The 23434-nt window shown below is 31.2% G+C and overlaps 5 protein-coding genes across 5 annotated transcripts; 2 read left to right on the top strand and 3 right to left on the bottom strand.

The window, feature by feature from the left end:
• The first annotated feature begins 645 nt into the window (after window positions 1–645).
• Window positions 646–3558, top strand: LOC131855244 (putative uncharacterized protein DDB_G0282133). The gene is made up of 4 exons (XM_059206487.1): window positions 646–654; window positions 1336–2095; window positions 2183–2247; window positions 2293–3558. The coding sequence occupies exons 1-4, from the start codon at window positions 646–648 to the stop codon at window positions 3556–3558; spliced, it is 2100 nt and encodes a 699-aa protein (XP_059062470.1).
• A 2541-nt stretch (window positions 3559–6099) lies between these two features.
• Window positions 6100–9552, bottom strand: LOC131855243 (putative uncharacterized protein DDB_G0277255). Its single transcript, XM_059206486.1, has 2 exons — window positions 9505–9552; window positions 6100–8745 (listed from the first exon to the last, which is right to left on the bottom strand). Exons 1-2 carry the CDS (start codon window positions 9550–9552, stop codon window positions 6100–6102), a joined length of 2694 nt encoding a protein of 897 aa, XP_059062469.1.
• Window positions 9553–11366: 1814 nt separating this feature from the next.
• LOC131855395 (uncharacterized) lies at window positions 11367–12491 on the top strand. The gene is made up of 2 exons (XM_059206676.1): window positions 11367–11417; window positions 12120–12491. Exons 1-2 carry the CDS (start codon window positions 11367–11369, stop codon window positions 12489–12491), a joined length of 423 nt encoding a protein of 140 aa, XP_059062659.1.
• Window positions 12492–17260: 4769 nt separating this feature from the next.
• Window positions 17261–18558, bottom strand: LOC131855242 (uncharacterized). Its single transcript, XM_059206485.1, has 2 exons — window positions 18508–18558; window positions 17261–17650 (listed from the first exon to the last, which is right to left on the bottom strand). The coding sequence occupies exons 1-2, from the start codon at window positions 18556–18558 to the stop codon at window positions 17261–17263; spliced, it is 441 nt and encodes a 146-aa protein (XP_059062468.1).
• Window positions 18559–21535: 2977 nt separating this feature from the next.
• Window positions 21536–23047, bottom strand: LOC131855237 (DNA-directed RNA polymerase II subunit RPB1-like). Its single transcript, XM_059206481.1, has 3 exons — window positions 22988–23047; window positions 22207–22528; window positions 21536–22098 (listed from the first exon to the last, which is right to left on the bottom strand). The coding sequence occupies exons 1-3, from the start codon at window positions 23045–23047 to the stop codon at window positions 21536–21538; spliced, it is 945 nt and encodes a 314-aa protein (XP_059062464.1).
• Window positions 23048–23434: the final 387 nt, after the last annotated feature.

Raw genomic sequence — 23434 nt, 5'->3', positions numbered from 1 at the left:
AAAGTCCTGATTTTCGGCAATTAGTTTAGATATTTTAAAATGTGTAAGTCTTATTATTACCACAGATAACATAATATTACATATTATTACTATTATTTGATTTTTACATGTAAAATAAGATGCTCTATCACCTTAATAACCAATATTACACGTAAAATGTATAAGTAAGTCGTTGTAGATGATTAAAACTAAAAATATAATAAAAATTTTCAAAACTTCCTTTTTCTTTAATTGTATCTGAAAAAAATATTATGGCGCAGATGTGCTTATATATCTCTACGTTTCATCAGCTATCCGATGAGGTGTAACAATCTAGGGTTTTATCAAAAATTTGTAAAAAACTTACATTTAAACCTAAATTTAAAAATCCTACGCCAATTGTTTTTAAGGGTCCTAATGTAATGCGTGCGAGCGAGACACCTTACGATTTATGCAGGTGTGAGTGAGATAAAAATACGTTTTGTGTACGTTTTGTATCATGTTATTGTTAGGTTTATCAGACTCACAATAACAAGTTATTATTAATCTCTACCCTACGAATACAAAGCAAGCTGCTTGGTGGCTGAAATAGGTGAGACTTAGGTACACACGCAGATGAGTTTGTTTAATCTACCTTTGGTTTAAATGAGTTTAAAATAAATAAAAATGAAAAGAGTATGTCGAAAGGGAATTTATACCTGGGCCAATTTTACACTTTATAATAATTTATCAATAAATTTCCCGCAATATCGTGACCAATCAAGATGATTTTGAGATAAAAGTGATAATATTAAAAAGAAATATCTGTAATCACTCGATATGCCACTAAAATTGTTAATATATAATAATCACGTATATTAAAAAAGAGGTTTGTTTCAATTTAAGTATAATAAGTGAATGATGAACGTAAAATGTTAGCATATTTTATTTATTTGTGCTTGTGCGTTACGACGGTAAGCATTTTCTTTTAATTGTCATATATTAACCAATTTAACAACTTCTATAATATTTGGAGATACGATAAAGCTGTTCAGTGTTTCAATATAAATAGAAAATCAATAGTGTTCGAGATATTTGAATTTTTTGAAAAATTCCGCAAAATTTGACAATTCAAAGCCAATAAAAAAAACTACATGAAAAATTGGCATTTACCTTTGTGATTCATAAACACAGCTAGTACAACCATAAAAAAGTACACTAAATTATAATTTAAATTTATGACCAATTTAGTAATTTACACTTTCGGTAATTCATATGTTATGTTGTAAATAAACTCACGCCCCGACAGTAAGTCGTCGAGTTACTAGTAACCCTGTATAATTTTATTGTGAATAACCAGGGCAATTATCGTTTCAGGCAATTGGAAATCCTCTGACACAACTGCTACCACTATTATCAGGAAATTGTAACCAAAATAGCTTTATACAGCCTACTTCGTCTCCAGCATCAAGTATACCTTTTCTACCTCAAGCTGCAAGCTACAATGGACCTTATTCACAACAGCTACCAGGTTATAATGTACCCAATTTACCACAGGCGGCAAATAATAACAATCTACTGCAACTTCTGAATCAAAATCAAATGTCTCCAGATAAATGTTTTTGTAATAAATTACCACAAAATCCGATAGTTGGTGGTATAAAAGACAATGCAATTAATCAACTTTACGCTAATAAAATAATGACAAATCCAATGTTCCAACGTATTTTAGGACCAAATGCAAAACCTAATCAAAATGGAGTTGATTCTTTAACAGAGTCTATTAATGTACCTAATAATGATGTAGTACCTAATATTATAAACAATTATTATATCTTACCTCCGGAATATTTGGAAGCAATTGAACAAGATTTGAAGAAGAACCTTAGAAGTTCAAAACGATATCAAAGGGAAGAAAATACGAAACATACAAGTGGAAGAATAATAAGTTCGGTAAATAATAACAGGAAACCGTCTGAGAGTAACAGATCAAAAAAGAAAATTACAAACACACGACATCACGATAACCCATTAGAAATAAAGCCTAAACACAAAAATAGAGACAATGGCCAGAAAGAAAGAGGCGGCACTCGGAAATCTGGAAGAAAAGAGAAAAATGAACATATAGAAAATAAGAGTAAATCGTCGGGAAAAAGGAAGTCGACTAAAAATAGAAAAAAGGAAAATAATGAAAATATAATTAAAAAACAACAAGAAAATATAGGAAGTAAGGCAACAAACGACACAGATATTAATGAATATTTTGAAAAAAATATAAATAAAACAAATGTAACTTCAAATAGTACCAATAAGAAAAATATAAACAAATCTCAGCCTATTAAAAAGAATAATGAATTATCAAATGAAACCAATAATACCAAAAATAATAAAGGAGATAATGATCTAAAAAGTAATTTCAGTAAAAATAGAGATGAATCTATAATTAAAGATATCCATAGAAAATTTCCTGGTATTCCAGAAGAAGTAATCAGAAAATTAATATCATATTTGAGACGTCAATATCAAAATCAACAGCTGGGTATACAAGATTCTTCAAAAAATACCAGGTTCTATAAAACTAATAAGAAAAACAATAACAAGGATGAAAACAGAAGTAAATCACAAAACTCTAATGGAAAAAATAAGGAACATATAAAAGACAAAAATAAAATAAATACTACTATGCCTAATAGCGAAATATCTGATCCAGGTTATACTACTACAGATGTAAATTTATTACAATCATCAATATCAACAACAACGGAACGAATTACAAAGTTTGATAATACTGGTAAAATTACGAATATCACAAACAAAAAGACGACTAGTACTAATATGACAGATTTATTTCCAAAAAATAAATTGATAGATGTATTAGTGACTACACAAATACCAAACGTACATAAAACTTTACAACCAGTTTTAATCGAGACCACTACTGCTTACAATTTAGAACCTAAAATTCCAAATCTAGGTGAAGAAGATACGATCAATGAAATAGAAAATTTTGTGGATGATTATTATCCAAATTTTATTGCTGACAATAAGTATATAGAAAGCAATGAAGACAATTTTAGAAATAATATGGATAATAAATTTCTTGTTACACATAACACTGAAACATCTACAGCCATAGCTGAACGTGACGAAAATATAACTAATCCAATAACTGAAATTAGTATAGATTTTAATGATTACACAGAAAATACTATTTTTCAAACACCACCTGTTTTGGAAAACCCTAACTTCGAAACGAAACCAGTAGATAGATCTACAAAAATAGATGATCAACATTATTACGAGCATGAATTCAAAAAAGACAACGATGAAGTTATACGAATTTATTTAGGAAATCCAAATGACAAGCTCTCATCTTATTCTGATACAAAATCGAGTAAATACAACGATTCGAAATATGTGAAAGTTTCTACTAAAAAACCTACAAATATAGAAACTGTATTTGCTAAGTCGAAGGTTGTAAAATACGGCCAAAATGAAGATCATTACGAGGAAGAGACTACAACTGTAAAATATAATTTACCGCTGATCAATAGACCTGTACTTGTGTTTGCGAAATCAATACCATCTGGAGATGTTTAATCAATGAAATCTTTAGTAAATAAGAGGTAAAACATTACCATTACTATGTCTTATAAATTATTTTATATCTTTGAAGTTTTATTTATTGATTGCGTATATTATTGACACAATCTTTCTTCTCTAGTCACAGTGTTAGTTGGCACACTTCTCCGTCATGGCTTAACCGATTTTGTTGAAATTTTATGTGTATACTCAGTAGGTCTGAGAATAGGTTGTTATCTATATTATATACTCCTGGGTAATGAGGGTGGCGCACCCCTATTTTTTTTTTTCTATTGGGTGAGCTCAAATTATTATTTATATTTTTTAGGAATATATTTGAAATTATTTTTATGACGATAAGAACAATGAGCAAGATGTGTTGCTCTTTTGAATAAAAGTTTTTTTAAATACATAATCACACAACAACAAGTAAGAGGCATGCGATAATCAACATAGAAACCCCTATGCACTCATTCTTAGTGCAATTAGATAATATTTTCAGCGCTCATAATATAACATCCACCTACACTTACAAACTTTCACGTTTATAATATTAGTGAGATAACTAAGTACGAAGTACTATGAATGTATAAGAAAGTTGTCTTATAAACGTTATATGTGTACATATTTATTTACCTTTCGTAGCACAGAAAACAGAATGGATGAAAAAAATCAACATTCAACCTGTGTATTCGCTATTTGCCGAGATCCTTTATAAACAGTGGGAATAAATTGCTTGTAAATATTGTATACACGTAATCTGAATAAAATTGATTTATACGATTTGTTGTATTTACGTTTGGTGTTGTTTGAATTTTTGTTGTGTTTTGATGACGGCCTCGATGGTCTTGCGGTTTAGCATACCGTCTTAATTTCTGTGGTCGCGGGTTTGATTCCTTGCACGGCGCGCAAACATTTGTATTCATGATTATGATTGTTTGTATCTGTCTGGATATTTTCTATGTATAATATGTATGTATTCATGAAACAAAATATATCTATTTGTATCAGTTATCCAGTACCCTTGACACAAGCTTTAGCTAGCTTATCTTGGGTCTAGATAGAGCAGTATGAATTGTTCTGAGATTATTATTATTACAACGATTTGTTGCATTTTTCTCTTTTAAATAATTTAGATGTAACTTTACATTTTTTATGTTGAAATGTGTGAATACAAACTACCAATTAGCACTAATTTATTAGAGTCAAAACATTAAATACACAACTAAGTGGTTGAGTAACTAAATAAGAGTAAATCAGTCGTAGTGATTAGACCAGTCCTTACAAGCAGCACTCGTTCACGAGTATGATGTATGAGCCAACCTCGACCATATTTTAAGGAATCTGTCAATCCGTCTCCAATGATCTGTCAATGATCTGTCCGTCTGTTTGTTTCGGCTAATCTCTGAAATGGTTGGACCGCTTTTGACCGGATTTTTATTGGCAGGTACCTGATGTAATAAGGAGTTACTTAGGCTACTTTTTATTGTTGTATGTGTCTAATTGTCCTCGGGCACCTTAAGAGATTTAGATGAACTACAAAACATATTTATAATTTTAATTTTATTATTAAATGACTAAATGAAAAAATTAAAATTATTAAATAATTAAAAACAAAACAAATACTATAAAATACTTTTTATTATTAACACAATAATTTATTAAGATTCACTTATTATATTATATCTAATAAACATTAAATAAATAAAACAGAAGCTTACGTTTTAATGATAATATTCAGAAATTGCCCTCAAATAAAGTATTTTAACATTAGTACTTTAGAGTCTTTATATTCATCCATTATTTCTATACTTAGATATGTAGATATAACGAAATTATATTAGGGATTTCTATACCTATATAGAGTGATACACAGACAGAAAAAACTAAGTAATGTAACAGATTGGTAAACGTATACGAAACCAAAAGCGAGTGTACATAAAACTGAATAAACCTAAAGAAGAAATATTGATAACATTTTTAAAAACCTTGCGATTAATTATGAACTGTTCAGTCATTTATTTTCAGAGTTTCGCTTTGTTTGTTGACAGAAACGATCGATATTCTTGGTCTTTTGGGTTGATATATCCTCTAGTCCAGAGGTACCAAAACTTTTTTGTGTCGTAGACCCCTTGCCATATTTTTCGGTTTTGGGTAAACCCCCCATTCTTAGCTGGTATTGATTTTTTGTAAATTTCTAATTGTAGTAAAGTTTAGTGTGAAATAAAAATAACAAGATGACCGCTGTCGTACAGTTTATCATAGACCCCTGGGGGTAGAGACCACTTTGGGAATCACTGCTCTAGTCCATCGTGGAATGTTCTTGCATAAATTGCTTTGTATTTTACAATTGAATTTAAAAAAAAGGAGGTTCTAAATGTGTCAGTGTTTTTATGTATGTATTATTTACCTCAGAACTTTATTTTGCGTGAATCTATTTTGATTTTTATATTTAAAGGTTATTCTTCCATTGTAGTTTCATATAATTTTTATTATTAATATGCTTGAAGCCGGTTTTTTGTGGTCTGTAGACGTATTTTTATTCTGTATGTATGTAGATCAAGCCGTACACATCATAGCTATAATGGCGGTCCTCAGATCATTGCTTTCGTTGTCATTTAATATTTTATCTATAACCATTATTTCTAATAATTTCTTGTAATCCATTGATTCTCTGTTCCCAATTTTGAAAATTGGAGCTTCAATTACAGTTGGAAGTGGTGGATAGAATGGTACATTAATATTTGGAGTTGGGAGATATGACGGTGAATATATAATACGAGGGCAAGTATATGTTGGCACGATTGTAGCTGGCGATAAATCTTCAGTCACTACATTGGCAGTTAATGAACTTAAATATGGAACATCTGAATCTATTACTTCAGTACTTTCTGACAAAGTTGATACAGAAACTGAATATTGTGAAGCTTTTGGCGTTATATTACCAAATTCTGAAGATTCCGCTGTAGAAGATAACGAACTTGCTGAAATATCAGATTTAGTATTCAATGAGGAGTCGGTTGTTGCTAACGTAGGTGTTGCTTTTTCTTTTAATTGTACTGGAGTGTAGTATTTATTACTCTTTAATATTGAACCTTTTGGTTTATTTGCTTTTAGAGAAGATAATAAAATTTGCTTTGTGACGTCAGTAGCCAATTCTATCGCTGAAGACGGAATAAGTGAATTTGTTGGAGATACATTTATGTATGATAATACTGGAGTTGAAGGTGATAAGTAAGAAGGAGCATTGACCTTCGGTAGCTTTGAAATTTTAGTTATTTCATCTGTTTCTGATTTATGACTTTCGATTAGAGGATTAGGTGATACATTTCTGGGTGATTCAACTATTACACTATTTGTTTTGTGAGTTAAATCTAAGTTATTAGAAGTACTAAAAAAATCAGTGTTACCTATAGGTACTACATTCTCCGAGTTATGATTGAATGGAATGTAGTTATTAGGAAGTATATTAACTGTAGATTGAATTGGGGTAAGGGAAGAAGATATTATGTTAGGAATATTATTTGGTTCGTTATTACTGGGCATGTTGTTTTTGTCTATTGCAATCTCTGCTCTATTAATTGGATTTTTTTGTAAATTATTAAATGGATTCATTAATGTCAAATGACTTTGATTTTCTATTGGTGAAATTGTATTAGAATTTATAAAATTCTTTAGTGGAGAAACTGATATACGATCTATATTTGAATTAATATCTGCAATTACAGGAGCAAACTGTTGATGTGGTAATATAGTATCTTTATTCATGTTTGGAAAATTATTCATAAATATTGGTGACTGTATTGAGTTTCCGTCGATAGATTTGCTTGGTAATATATTATCATTAATAAGTTTATTTTTAATCACATTGTCTTCAATATTAGAAGCAGCCTTAAATGTTTCACTAAATTTGGATTTTGATAAGTTTGGTGACATAATATTTGGTAAATGTTTGTCTTCAAGTTGGGGTATAATAGCAAATGAAGGATTTTGCAAGGCTAAACTATTATTTAAATTGTTAAAACATCCATTAAGGTTTTGGTTTACGAATGAATTAGTTAAATCGTTATTTTTAAAATTATTATATAATGGTGTAGCAACATTACCAAGTGGAGCTATGTTCATTTTAGGCTTCAAGTTAATTTCTGGTTTTTGTGAATTAAGCTGTGTTAATAATGGATTTTGATTTTTATTCGTAGTTAAACTTGGTAGTTTATTATTTAATAAGTTTGCTTGTTCTAGGCTTGGTTTAAAATTAAGACTTGGGTTATATAATGTTAGTCTTTCTTTTTCTACATTCCGTATTTGATTATTTATGCTATTTTGTAAAAGAGGAACGTTATTTATTGAAGGTACATGATTATTAATTTTTGAAGACAATATATTCGATTCAATGTTTTGAGCTTGTAAATTTTTATCTTTTGTTATTACAGGGTTTTTGACTTTATTATTATTGTAAGGAATTTGTGGTCTATGAATTGGATTATTTGCAATAATATTACTATCTATATTATTTAATGGCCTATTATTAATAAATGGTTTAACATCATTCAGACTATCTGGTACAGGACTTGACAATGGAAAATTCAATTTAGGAGATTGGTAAACAGTGTTTATATTCTGTGGAGGATCTATAAGAGGCCGTTTCCCAAATGAACTAAAGTTGTTATTAATATTATTTAAATCTTTTAAAGCTGATTGTTTTAGTGGACTATCTGTCTGTCCTAAAGGTCCAGATAGTTGAAGACTTGCTTGTGGTATTAGTCCATGAGATTGTGCGGGAGATATGTTACCAAAATTATTTAAAAATACTGAAGGATCTAATTTAGAGGGATTTGCTTGAAACGATGAAGGGACTGCTTTAACACTTTCTGATGTTTGTAATGGATTAAACAATGTAGAAGACGGTGAAGTAAATCCAGTTTTGGATGAACTGGAACCAAATTCACGATAAGGCGGACCAAATGTAGGCGGATTTGATAACTCTAACATATTTCTAGATATTGATGATGGATTATTGAATGGAATTGCTGATCTGGGTGATATTGGAGTATTTGTAAGTGGGGATAAGAACTTGTTGTCTATGAAAGGTCTTTGAGACACTGCATTGGTTGTTTTGGTTGTAGCCGGAGTGGGTAACAACGGCTTAACTTCACTGGTGAAATTGGAGAGTTGTAGTTTTATTCCAGTTGTGGAAATTGTGATCTGAAATAGAAAATAACAAAAAATATATAATTCTTTTTCACTATTCGACTAAACTGCTGAACAGATGTTAATACTATTTTACATGGGATCAGTTCTATCACAAACGCAATCTTTTATATAGGAGATATACAAAGCCGCGCGTAAATAGCAGTATAAAATAAACAGTAGATAATTAAAAAGTAAACCTAATTATATTTCAATAATAAACATAGTTATATTTTACATTCATACAAGGTTCTACACAATACTTTGTTCTGATTGTCATAGTAGGTAGCTTAAGTCCTATATCCCAACTTGCTACGTAATTACCAAACGTAAGTTCAGAGAATAATGAAAACAATATACTAGTAAATGAAGGCACACACTTTCTCATTTACTGTATTAAATAGGATTAAAAGTAGCTAGGATAGTATTCAGTTCCAGTAAACGTGTTCTCGTGTTTTTTTTAAATTTCGTATATTTAAAGATTTTTTTACAATAATAAAGGAAGATGTTTTTCACTTTAATCAACTAAAGAATCTCGTTCATATATCAAGTACCCAAAGGGCCTCTGTATTTTTTTTTATACTACTATGTTGGCAAACAGGCATACGGCCCATCTGATGGTAAATGGTTACCGTAGCCTATGGACGCCTGACGCCTCTGTATATAAATATATAGTAAAATTAATCTACATTTACCTTTAACTATCAAGACAAATATCACTTAATATCTTTGTTACTATAGTATTAAAAAGTATAAATAAAAAAAATACGATACCTGAGAGAATAGACAAATTGCCAAAATAAAATTATAGGCCACTGCCATGTTCATAAACAGCTATTCAGTTTTCCAGCCAGTGCTATCACTGATCTTCTATTATTAAAATATATAATATTTTTTAATAAAATTTAAATCCAGCCAGTCACAATTTTCTTCAAACACTATAATATTTTTTTATGAGAATATTCCCTTTCTCGTTTGAAAATCGAATGATCAAATTCGATTCAACCATAACTTTTTCATATATCTTATCATCAAAATAGTATTGCAGGTCAAATTACTAAATTAATGTTATCAGGTTAGTAATATTACTTGCTAAAATTTTTATCGCATTTGATAAATATAAAGCAATACCTAAATACCTATAGTATCACTGGAGAAAGCAAAAATAATATATTTCAAAATAATACTTTTATTAACAAGAATCTAGTCACCTAATATTTTTTTTATAACGATGACCTAGGCAGCTTTTACAAAATGCTATATGTATCATCCCACTAGCATTCGCCCTATTCTGTATCATTCGAAAATCAGCGATATTTATACGTATAATGAGTAAAGATTACGGGATCTTACCACGTTTTTTTATTGTGTTCCCGATATTTCGGCAGTATTTCAACCGCTATAATCACGGATACACTGAAGAGCACCGGGTAGATGGTAAATAAAATCTTTTTTATGGGCAGACATATGCTTCTACCTTCACACGTCTTCCTTTGTTGCTACTATCGAAACTAGCTCGATATTCAGCTCAGCAAACTATATTCACAGTATCTTCACGTAGGTATATTTAATACACTTTCCTAACAGCGGTGTTTTACTCTATTTATGATATTAAAACATGTTTTTTTATTGTATAACTAAAATTATGAGCAGCCCACCACCTCTCTTTAGTTAATAACGGATGACAATATCAATTTATGCCCGTGATACTCTTCATGAGTTGCCATTTCTGAGAATTAAGTTGTTAAACGTCCATAAACTGTAATTTCATTACCAAATCTCACCTTTCACACACACAACACAGCTTACAAATCAACCCGGGAGGAGTAGTTAATATCTCAGGATTATTCACACAGCGCAAAAATCATGTAGGTCATTTTAGCCGCTTATGAACGTAAAGTTTTTGGTATTAACATTTTATCCCTACCGTCCCAACAAAGCAGAGCTTGTGTTGTGGGTATAAATGTTGATATAAATATCTCTTTTGGAAAGTACACACTCTATTCTGAGATGTTAAAACCAATGCTTCTAAGAATATCCTTCAATTCATGTCCCTGACGGGCCTAGGTAGCGAACTATAAAAAAGTGCGAGTACGATGGATCTACTCGTATTCCCCACCGATCGATCCCTCATCTAATTCAAACAGGGATCGAAATTATGACGGCCTGAGCCAAGGTTCGAACTAGCAGTGCCCTCAGACTAAAATCGTATGTATCGATCCGGTGTTCCTTTTCTTATTGTGAACTATGTTTTTATATACAATTTTTACTTTTATATTTTTGTTTAACTCTATATCTTGTTTAATATCTTGTATTAGAGTAGTTCAAAAACTAGATCTATAGGTACAGGTCGCAGTGTTACAGGTCTAAAACACCAAGTTAGCCCTAACCTCATAATAAAAAGTCTTGATTATTCATCGAATGACCATCTACTATATTACCTTTATCAAAACCTACGTCGCCATTGTTAGTTAATTGGTTATCATTTTACGTAACTTTACCATAAATTCCTTTACTTCGCAATTTATATAGTATTGTTTTTGTAATATATTGAAAACGATATAGTATATATACGGCGTTGTTTTTTTTATTAGTATCATTCGTTCATAACAGCAGTATATTCGCAAGTTTACAAAATGGCGAGCCGTGTATTAGCTATTTTCCTCGTTCAAGCCGTTGTTTTTCAGGTAATTTAGTCATAAAAATGTTAATTTCATACGCATTTATATGTTAATTTATATGCAATTAAAAATACATTTTATTATGTTATTAGCAGGGTATTAAATAGATGTATTATTAAATAATAATTGGTCTATATCATGCTTTTTTCAAATTGGAGTTCCTTATATTTTGTTAGCACTGTTGACACATTACCCTAGCGATTATAACGTACAGTTTTTTTAATATAACAGCTGTTTCTTTGTTTGTAATATATTAAAATACTAGCTGTGCCCGCGATTTGACCCGCATGAAATTTATAGCCTATGTGTTATTATGATGTATAAGCTTTTATGGCGTATAGCACTTATTCCCTTTCCTTTATATTTCCTTCATTCCCTTTATATAAAAGTTATAAATGGTCATACGACCTCAGAGCTCTAGCCGTTTAGTACACTGCCGATAGTCGTGGGTTCGATTTCTCACAATGTACAAACATTTTGTATTCATGAGTATGATTGTTAGTATCGATCTGGGTGTTCTCTATCTATAATATGTATGTATTTACACAAAAAAGGTATCTATGTACTTCTATCACTTGTTTGGTACCCATAACACAAACTCTGCTTAACTTGTGACTAGATGGCACTGTGAACCATCCTGAGATATTATTATTATTATAAAAAAATACAATAAATAAATATATTAATGTGTTATTATTTTCTTTTCAGGCTATATTCGCCCAAAACATAAACAGAATCATACCATTGGAAGCTTTGCTATCAAACCCGCTTTTACTCAACCAACTAGCCCCTAGCATCGTTCCTATTGCCCCTAGCGTCGTTCCTGTAGCTCCTAGCGTCGTTGCTTGCGAGCAGCCAATAGTAGAAACCGTCGTGTCAACACCTGTAGCTGTTCCTACTACTACAATTATTCAAGATAGTACAGTAGCCAACAATTTAGCTAACGCATTGCAGTTACTCATTGTTAGTAATTTACTAAGTAACACTTTACCTGCTAAACCCGATGTGGTGATCCCTGCTTGTGCATCTCCAGTGGATTTGATATCTCCTGTAGTTGGTGGTATTAACTATGTTTATTAATAATAATACTATTTTTCAATAAGAAATAATCATCAACTGCTTCTTCCTTATCCCATTCATTTGGAGCGTAATGTGTTTTCTTCTTCTATTTAAAGGTTTTTTGCAGTCATCTCTTTATTTCCTCCCTTTCCTAACATATTCAGTCTATACATCTATTTTTCTATCTTGCCCTGTCCTTCTTATATTCATTAAAAATTAATATAATAATTGTTTCAACTGAAATCAGGTTTGATACGTAATATGTTGTTCTCTTGTATTCATCCGTGTTCGCAGCCATCTTTCTATTTACACCCTTTCTTGCTGTATTCAGTCCATACATCTCTTTCTACCTTGTCCTGCCCTTCTTATAATCAATAAAAAATATTTAAATAAATGTAACTCGAAGTATCACGTTTGATACGTAATATGTTTTTCTCTTTCATTCATCCATGTTCGCAGTCATCTCTTTATTTACTCCCTTTCCTGCTATATTCCGACCATCTCTTTTTCTGCCTTACTTACTATTCAATAAAAAATATTTTTTTTAAGTCGAAGTATCAGGAATGAACAAAATTTTACAATGTCACTCCTAACGTCATTATTATCACTACTGAAGTAATTTTTATTGCTCCTAGCGTCATTACTATGTTTCCATATTAGTAATTGCATACAAATATTTGTTTTAATAGTTTCAAATTTAGAAGCGTATGCAGTATTTGATGTTCACATTTGAAAATAGTAAATTATGTTTATTAAGAATGTTGTTATTGTATCAATAAAATTGTTTTATTTTTTAAATTTTATTTTTATTCCATGACCAAAACCAAAAGTGGTTTTGGTCGCTTATTATTTTATTTTGCATAACAATCCTTACGCCATACTAATACTATAAATAAGAAAGCGTGTCTGTCTGTCTATTTATTTATGATCTTTTCACGACTAAACAGCCAAACGGATATTAAACATGCGTGAATGTAGACTATATAACGACTACAAATTTTTATTTGACTGTTTATAACGTACTATCTACCCGCCTCGGCTTCATACGGGTGTACATATATTATACACCTAATCCATCCTGTTGAATCACTCTATCTATTGCTAAAAACTGCATTAAAATCCGTTGCGTAGTTCATAATATAAAGGAAAACAGTGGGAGCGACTTGATTTTATACTATGTAAAGATTAGCGGTATAAAAATATATAAGCTGTTACAGAATATTTCGTGATTCTTATTTTTTATGACGGCTGGCTCACACGTCATACTCGTGAACGTACTCTTGTAACTTGCTCTGATAACTATGACTGATTTATTTTGTTACTCGAGTAGCTATTATACCTATTTACTATTGTCAATCTTGTCATTTGGTATTCATTCAAAAGTACTTACATATATTAAGTTTATTTGAATAACGACTATTTCTATTATGTAGAAGGAGTTAAAGTTAGTTCCATATAATTTAAAGAGATATTTTGATTGCTCCAAGTGTACGAACAGAATGCTATGATGAAATTCAATATTAATATTAATAATTAATTAATTATTAATTAATTATTAATATCTATTAGTAGGCATCATAAAAGTTTGTAACAAAATCGGTTTACAATTGAAAAATAAATCATATTCTGTCTCTGTATGTTATTTTTTACATTCTGTCCACTTTTTTCACATTCGATCTCAAAATAGAGAATAAATTATTTGTGTATTTACACATATTTCCGTAAGACTCGGAAAAAGTAGCGTTAAAAAACTAAAGTTAATGATTTTTAATTGGTTTGAATATTTTAAAAATTCATTTTATTATACACAAGAGCACAACTCGTCCGTTCCGTTCGCGGCTGCTCGTATAATGCCTTTTTGTACTGGTAACTGTTCATAGGCCGCCATCTTGAGTCCAACTACTCTCGCAAAAGTAGAAGTGATAATAATTACACTACTCATTTTCTTCAGTAACACATCTGTGGGAAGTACAATCAGAGGACGGTAGGTAAATATATACAAATAAATAAAAGTTAAGTGTCTCTTTGTAATTTAAAATTTTTTATATCAAAAATTAATTTAAAAAATAATGGTATGTTTGGAAACGGCTTGACCGATTTTTATTATATTATTTTTTAACACCTAAGTGATAAAGGGTGTCTTTTATTTATTTCTTTATAATGTGGCATTAAAAATACATATAATCCTAAATTTTCACCTTTCTATCACCAACCCCTATTCTTAATAGCGATTTTAATTTATATGGCAAAACATCGTTTGCGGGCCAGCTAGTAATATATATAATTGTCATTTGGTTTGATAGAACTGTATTTGCTTACTTAGTATTCACGTAGGATTTATAAATATTTGCAAATATTGTATGTATACTTGTCAACATGTAATATATAATAATGCCATCTAGTCTCAATCTAAGCAGAGCTTGTGTTATGGATACTAGACAACTGATATAAATACCCCAATACCCTTTTCATACATTTTACTAATATTATAAACGCGAAAGTTTGTTAGTGTAGATGGATGTTTGTTACTCTTTCATGCAATAAGTACTGATCGGATTTTGATAAAACTTTACTATAATATAGCATCAGAATAACATATAGGTTATAAATATTAAGCGGCCAAAGTCGCGGGCACAGCTAGTACATAATATACATAGACAATACCCTACGAATGACTGATACGAACAATTACACAATTATATATATAGAAGCTTGTTAAAATGAAAAATTGCAGTAAAAATAAAATAACATATTTTAAATTTCTATAATAATATTTATTTTCTTTATGAAATAAAATAAATAGTTTTAATAAACGTAATTGTAACCAGACAATCCTCCAACTGTAACCGGGGACACCACTTCTATTGGCGCTGCGTAATTAGGGGCAACAACTTCACCCATAGTCGGCAATGTGTTACGCAACAGGTTGCTGACAACCAATAAGTTAGCAACCGTGCTGTCCTGGATTATTGTGGGTGAAGGCACAGTTACGGGGCTGGATAGTACTGTGTCTACGTGGCTTGGAACCTCGTAGTTGATTTTTAGTTGTAGTTGATGGGACTTTACAGTAATATAGCTTATACATCAGAATAACATATAGGTTATAAATATCAAGCGGGCACAGCTAGTATATAATACACGTACATAGACAATACCCTACGAACGACTGATACGAACAATTACACAATTATATATATAGAAGCTTGTTAAAATGAAAAATTGCAGTAAAAATAAAATAACATATTTTAAATTTCTATAATAATATTTATTTTCTTTATAAAATAAAATAAATAGTTTTAATAAACGTAATTGTAACCAGGCAGCCCTCCAACTGTAACCGGGGACACCACTTCTATTGGCGCTGCGTAATTAGGGGCAACAACTTCACCCATAGTCGGCAATGTGTTACGCAACAGGTTGCTGACAACCAATAAGTTAGCAACCGTGCTGTCCTGGATTATTGTGGGTGAAGGCACAGTTACGGGGCTGGATAGTACTGTGTCTACGTGGCTTGGAACCTCGTAGTTGATTTTTAGTTGTAGTTGATGGGACTTTACAGTAATATAGCTTATACATCAGAATAACATATAGGTTATAAATATCAAGCGGGCACAGCTAGTATATAATACACGTACATAGACAATACCCTACGAACGACTGATACGAACAATTACACAATTATATATATAGAAGCTTGTTAAAATGAAAAATTGCAGTAAAAATAAAATAACATATTTTAAATTTCTATAATAATATTTATTTTCTTTATAAAATAAAATAAATAGTTTTAATAAACGTAATTGTAACCAGGCAATCCTCCAACTGTAACCGGGGACACCACTTCTATTGGCGCTGCGTAATTAGGGGCAACAACTTCACCCATAGTCGGCAATGTGTTACGCAACAGGTTGCTGACAACCAATAATTGTAAGGCGTTCGCTAAATTGTTAGCAACCGTGCTGTCTTGGATTATTGTGGGTGAAGGCACAGTTACGAGGCTGGATAGTACTGTGTCTACGTAGCTTGGAACCTCGTAGTTGATTTTTAGTTGTAGTTGATGGGACTTTACAGTAATATAGCTTATACATCAGAATAACATATAGGTTATAAATATCAAGCGGGCACAGCTAGTACATAATACACGTACATAGACAATACCCTACGAACGACTGATACGAACAATTACACAATTATATATATAGAAGTTTGTTAAAATGAAAAATTTCAGTAAAAATGAAATAACATATTATAAATTTCTATAATAATATTTATTTTCTTTATAAAATAAAATAAATAGTTTTAATAAACGTAATTGTAACCAGGCAATCCTCCAACTGTAACCGGGGACACCACTTCTATTGGCGCTGCGTAATTAGGGGCAACAACTTCACCCATAGTCGGCAATGTGTTACGCAACAGGTTGCTGACAACCAATAAGTTAGCAACCGTGCTGTCCTGGATTATTGTGGGTGAAGGCACAGTTACGGGGCTGGATAGTACTGTGTCTACGTGGCTTGGAACCTCGTAGTTGATTTTTAGTTGTAGTTGATGGGACTTTACAGTAATATAGCTTATACATCAGAATAACATATAGGTTATAAATATCAAGCGGGCACAGCTAGTACATAATACACGTACATAGACAATACCCTACGAACGACTGATACGAACAATTACACAATTATATATATAGAAGTTTGTTAAAATGAAAAATTTCAGTAAAAATGAAATAACATATTATAAATTTCTATAATAATATTTATTTTCTTTATAAAATAAAATAAATAGTTTTAATAAACGTAATTGTAACCAGGCAGCCCTCCAACTGTAACCGGGGACACCACTTCTATTGGCGCTGCGTAATTAGGGGCAACAACTTCACCCATAGTCGGCAATGTGTTACGCAACAGGTTGCTGACAACCAATAATTGTAAGGCGTTCGCTAAATTGTTAGCAACCGTGCTGTCCTGGATTATTGTGGGTGAAGGCACAGTTACGGGGCTGGATAGTACTGTGTCTACGTAGCTTGGAACCTCGTAGTTGATTAGGTTAGGGGCAACCGGTATAAGGTTAGGAGCAAGTTGGTTCAGTAGTAGTTGATTAGGAATAATTGTTTCGCCTATTGGTAGTATGTTACCGATGTTTGGTATTACCCGATTCAGTACTTGGGTAAATGCCACCTGTAAAAAAAATAATTATTACTATAATTGAATATTTGAAAGTCATATGAAGAAATCATTATAATAGTAACACTGGACAATTCACTCAACGCCATCTAGTCCAAAACTATGCATTCGTTCATTATTAAAGAGCTGTGCTCTTGTCGGTGGAGCTCCCGCCACCTTCCACGATCTTCTATCAGTCTTTTTAGCTGTTGATACGACACGACTACAACTTCTTGATATAGCTGTGTCTTCATCCAAAACTAAGCATAGCTTATTTTTTGGATAGACAACTGATATAAATATGTACTTAGCTAGCTAAAGATCGTATTATGAATACTAGACAACTAATACAAATACATAGAAACATTTCTTTTCGTAAATATATATTATACATAGAAAACACCCAGACCGATACAAACAATGATACTCATGAATACAAATATCTGCACCATGCGAGGAAATGAACCCGCAACCATCGGAAGTAAAGCGGTGTGCTAAACCTTTAGACCATCGAGATCGTTATCTATACATATAAATAAAATTGGAGTGTCTGTTTGTAATATTGAAGTAACCGTTTTCTACTACATGAATATAAATATAAATACGATACACACACCAAAATAACATTTTTTTACAATTTTAGTCTGTCTGTCTGTTTGTTCCGGCTAATCTCTGAAATGGCTGAACTGATTTTGACGGGACTTTTTTTTGGCAGGTAGCAGGTACCTTTACTTTAGAAAAAATCTTTTATTTTTAGAAAAATGAAGTTAATTTTCACGCGGACGAAGTCGCGTGTACAGCTAGTATTATTTATGAATATTTTTTCTCTCTTTATTTATTTAGAAACTAGCTTATTAATTAATAATACTTACATTGAACATTACAATTTGAACAAAGAAAAATGCTATAGTCTTGGAAGCCATTTTGAAAATGTATCTACAAGTAATGGTTATATAATGAACATATATAATACATATATATACTATATATATCATCTAATTTGCTTAATAATCAGTTATTTCATGGTAATAAGAGTATCTGATAAGATATTGCGCAATACGAATGAGGAACGTGAGTTGAATTATAGATTCTATGAATATGTGTAAGATATAGAATTACAATGATTGTAAGTTACGATTATATACGTTACGTAATTTTGTATACCACAAAGGTGACAGCATACGGCCTATAGACGCCTGAAACACTAGGGGTGTCACATGTGCGTTGCCGACCCATATATTTTTATTAAACTTTTATATTGCAGTTTCCTAACATATCATTATCTTAGCGAACTCATATATGGGCATATATTTCTCATTTATTATGATGGAAGGCTGAAATGCTGATAAGCCAGGATGACAGAATAAATAGTAAATAATAACTCTGAAAAATTAATACAGCGCCATCTAGTCCTACTGTAAGCAGAGCTTGTGTAATAGAAATAGAAATAATCTTTATTCAAATAAACTCATTACAAGCACTTTTGAATAGTCATATTTTGATTCTACCACTCATTCGGAATGCAGATTCATCACAAGAAGAATGAGCAAGAAACTTGTGTGTTGCTCTTTTGAATAGATGTTTTTTTTATATAATAATTACAGTGTAACAAGTAAGAGACATGCGATTATCAACATAGAAATTGCTACGCACTCATTATTACTGTAATCAAATAATATTGTCAGTGCTATGGATTTTAAGTTTTTCTATAAAAACATTATTGTCGTTAACGAATTCTTTAATTTTATAGTAAGCTTTTTTGCAAAGGAAGTATTTTATATGACATTTAAATCTTTTTTCAGGCAGATTTATAACAGACTCTGATATTTCGTTGTAAAATCTTACGCAATTGCCATAAAACGAATTACTAACTTTAGTTAAACGACATTTAGGTAACTAAAGTTAGTAATTCGTTTGGGTACTAGACAACAACAACAAGGTACAACTGATATAAATATGTATTTAGCTAGCTAAAGATTATGTTATGGGTACTAGATAACTGATACAAATACATAGATATATTTTTTTTTTGTAATAATAATAATCTCAGGACAATTCACACAGCGCCATCTAGACTCAAGTAAAGCTAGTTAAAGCTTGTGTTATGGGTACTAGATAGCTGATACATACACATAGATATTTTTTTGTAAATACATACATATTCTATATAGAAAACACCCAGACCGATACAAACAATCATACTCATGAATACAAATGTTAATGCCGTGGGAGGAATCGAACCCGCGACCATCGGTCGTAAAGCGGTGCGCTGACCGCTAGACTACCAATGTCGTCAAATAAATTCAAAATTAAGGAGAATAGACTAACCACCAGCATATTCTATTGCAATTTTGTCAAAAGGATTTTTACTATTTTCATCATTGGAGAAAATAAATCGACATGAAAATTCAAACCTAATCTTTGGGGTCTATATTGGAGTAGTAAACACTGATCATTAAAAAATAATGTTATAGTGTTGTAATAATTTCTAAATGCAATTATTATTATATTACACAATAAAATGAAACCTATACGTTTTAGTGATAATAGAATCTCTCGAACTCTTTCGTAAAACATAGGAAACGTGCTATTTCATTGCTTGGATCACGTAGAATCAAAGAATTGTGGTCAGATAGACTTACACAAAAAAAAGTTACGTAATCTCGTAAATTAACTATTATTCAAAAGGTATTATTTTTAGAGCTACTTTTGACTAAAATTATAATAAAATATCTAATAATCTTTATTAATATTATAAAGCAGATAGTTTTTATTTTTGTAATGTTATTTGCCTTAGAGGAGGTACTTATGAAAAATGATAAAGACATGAAATAAGGGATGAAGGGATCTGTGGAAATCCGCCAATTTCAAAGTTATAAGCTCAAAATATCATATAGAAGTTTCTGGTTAGAAATAAATAGCATACGTAATTTATTTTATACGATTTTCTTTTTTAAATTCTAACCCCTAAGATGGTGAAATAGGGGTAAAACGTATTTCAAACTTTAGTAAAGTTTACGAGAAAAGTAATGACAATTTTCTACAATCCGCCCCGATTTTTGTCATTTAATGCTAACCATAGGGCTTCTAGAGTTACAAAAAAAAGTCGTCATCTTTAATGGGGTAAAGTTTTTTAGTAGAAAATGGTAACCCTTATGGGCACTACCGATATCTCGTAATTATGTGACTACTAGTTGTGTCCGCGGTTTCATTTGCGTGAAATTTATAGCCTATGTTTTATTCTGATGTATCTATAAGCTACATTGTTGTAAGGTTTCATTAAAATCTATTTAGTAGTTTTTGCGTGAAAGAGTAACGAACATCCATCCATACTCACAAACTTCTACGTTTATTATATTAGTAAGATGTACTACTAATGCATTACTATTTCTGAAGACCTAAATTACTATACCTCTGTAATTTGTAACTTCACTGCCTCATCTCAATCTTCACTCGAAATGATGCCGTTTCTAGTGCTAATGGTTTACTGGTAATGTATGGAGAATGATAAGATGAGCATGAGGTCAGGCCGTGGTAAATTCACCACGAATTTATCACGATGGTTTCCAGGAGGAGTCATTGAGGTGAACCTGACATAATACATTGCTAGCAATGTGGTTGTTAGTCCACATTACTAACAATTCCCACCCTCCCACAACGAGCTAACAGTTGATATAGGAGACAGAGATGATACTTCTCACTCTCCTATTTCAACTGTATATACTTCTTCTTCTTACTTCATACAAAGTCTTCCATGGTTCTACAAAATGTATATAGTATAATATTATTCAGGTTACGCTTACTCAAGTATGAAATTTAATAGGATAAAAAAGAAAAAGATAAAGTTAGCTATAAAGTTTTATTCATTGGGCTTAAATTAAAATAAATTATAATAATTATTCATATAGAAAATAGATCCATATTGTTATCAGATTGTAGTATAGACATATATGGAGATTGAAAGTCCATTTTCGGTGATCCATATGATGAGAATGGGTCTGAATATGGTGAACTTGGTGATAATGCTTCATATGGAGACATTAAGGTTAAACCTGTTCTGCCATTCATAGTACTCATCCCAGTATTAGGCGAAATAGCACTCACTATTGGATTAACATCAGCAAACCCTGATGAACCTAGGAAATTAGAATTTGGCATGGAATATGGTTGGTGCGATTCATACGTATTTTTAGTGTAGTAAGGTTGAGTTTGGACTGGTGGAGCTGGAGTTGTAGTTGGAGCAGGCTGGCTATATGTACTTGTAACAGGTGCGTAAGAGACAGATACAGGTGTCACTGGTTCTTTTGTTTCATACGCGGGAATAACAGGTGCTACTACCGGTTCAGGACTTGCTGCTTCTGACGGTGAAGAGTTTAACATCGTGTTTAATATCATCAATTGTAATGCAATTGCCATATTGTTTAATAATTCCATATCAACACTTAGTGATGCTTTTGTTTCAGCTTTAGTGACATCTGCTCTCATTGCTGCCAACATTGGAGAATCAAATGTTGGTGAGACTGTTGTAAGAACATTGGCTAAATCAGATAGAGATAACATAGGCGTGGTAGGTACTGTATTTTGATTGGTTGCAAACATTGGAGAAGCATGTTGGGATGTTTGCGTGCCTGCAGTAAGTAGATTCGCTAAAGCAGACAGTGATGACATGTTAGGTATTGGAGATACTTTTTGATTTGTTGCCAATATTGGTGATGCGTGATCTAAAGATGATGCTGTAGCAATAAGATTGGCCAGGCCAGATAGCGATACAATATTAGGTGTTGATATTGCATTCTGACTTCCTAAGTTAATAGGCGATTTTGTTAGCCCTGACGAAGAGGGAGGCACGCCTGTTACAACATACCGTTTTACTGGCTGTGTCTGTATTGATACCTGGAATAGAAAGAAAATATATTAGGATAAAATGTTATACAAAATATTTATAAATAAGTAGTGTAATGAACTTCGTACTACGAAAAACAAAATCAATTCTTAGTCACTTTCTTGACACATTCCTTTAGATTTGATTTTCAAAATCAACTTGAATTTGACTACTATGATATTTCTAATTAAACCCATACGAAATAATTCAAATGAAAAAATAATTAATTTAGTAAATCTGTTTTGTGGAAATTTTATAATAAATACAAATGAACTGAGAACCGAAAAAAAATCGCTCCAGAAAATCTATACACGTACTTCAGATTATAAATTTAGAAACCGAAATTAACTTTATTCAAATAAAACTAATTTTAATATGTCTATGAAACCTCTGACTAACCAGTCTGGAACAATAGTCGTAATGGTATATTACCGTATTTATTATTGTAAAAAGATATTAACTGTATTTACCTGAATTACTAAACAATTTACTATTAAAATAAAATATATTCGTTTTACTTTTAGACCCATTTTAGTTCAAAGATCTATAAAATTGATATGAGCATATTTTATTAGATTCCTTTCTCATATAGTTTCGTTATTATCAAGATTTAAGTAATATTATTTATCTATGAGTTAATTTGTGTTGTGTAAAATATTGATAAATTGTATAATTTCAATATTATACTTTACTAGTGGTACCCGCGTCTTCATTCACATGTGAATACACAATAGAAATAGAAATCTTTATTCAAATAAACTTAATATAAGCACTTTTAAATAGTATTTTCTTAAATTCTATCACTCATTCAGAACGTAGACTCATCACAAGAAGAATGAAAGCGAAACTTGCGTGTTGCTCTTTTAAATAAATGTTGTTCAGAATTAAATTTTTGAGAATTTTGTGTGGAATTAAAT

This window comes from Achroia grisella, unplaced genomic scaffold (genome assembly GCF_030625045.1).
Source record: "Achroia grisella isolate CSIRO2021 unplaced genomic scaffold, CSIRO_AGI_Agris_v1 utg1360, whole genome shotgun sequence".
Taxonomy (NCBI): domain Eukaryota; kingdom Metazoa; phylum Arthropoda; class Insecta; order Lepidoptera; family Pyralidae; genus Achroia; species Achroia grisella.
The sequence above is the reverse complement of the archived record's forward strand: the minus strand, read 5'-3'. Positions and strand labels throughout refer to the sequence as shown.

Excerpts from the sequence above, each read along its gene's own strand:
- LOC131855244 (XM_059206487.1), top strand. Across the intron at positions 2,096-2,182 it reads TGAACATATAGAAAATAAGA|GAAGTAAGGCAACAAACGAC; the intron begins GTAAATCGTCGG and ends AAGAAAATATAG. Across the intron at positions 2,248-2,292 it reads AAAATATAAATAAAACAAAT|CCTATTAAAAAGAATAATGA; the intron begins GTAACTTCAAAT and ends AACAAATCTCAG.
- LOC131855243 (XM_059206486.1), bottom strand. The coding sequence starts at position 9,552 with ATGGCAGTGGCCTATAATTTTATTTTGGCAATTTGTCTATTCTCTCAG. Across the intron at positions 8,746-9,504 it reads CAATTTGTCTATTCTCTCAG|ATCACAATTTCCACAACTGG; the intron begins GTATCGTATTTT and ends TTTCTATTTCAG.
- LOC131855395 (XM_059206676.1), top strand. The coding sequence starts at position 11,367 with ATGGCGAGCCGTGTATTAGCTATTTTCCTCGTTCAAGCCGTTGTTTTT. Across the intron at positions 11,418-12,119 it reads TTCAAGCCGTTGTTTTTCAG|GCTATATTCGCCCAAAACAT; the intron begins GTAATTTAGTCA and ends TTTTCTTTTCAG.
- LOC131855242 (XM_059206485.1), bottom strand. The coding sequence starts at position 18,558 with ATGGCTTCCAAGACTATAGCATTTTTCTTTGTTCAAATTGTAATGTTC. Across the intron at positions 17,651-18,507 it reads TTCAAATTGTAATGTTCAAT|GTGGCATTTACCCAAGTACT; the intron begins GTAAGTATTATT and ends TTTTTTTTACAG.
- LOC131855237 (XM_059206481.1), bottom strand. The coding sequence starts at position 23,047 with ATGGGTCTAAAAGTAAAACGAATATATTTTATTTTAATAGTAAATTGT. Across the intron at positions 22,529-22,987 it reads TAAATTGTTTAGTAATTCAG|GTATCAATACAGACACAGCC; the intron begins GTAAATACAGTT and ends TTTCTATTCCAG. Across the intron at positions 22,099-22,206 it reads AACCAATCAAAATACAGTAC|CTGAAACAAAAGCATCACTA; the intron begins CTACCACGCCTA and ends ATGTCACTAAAG.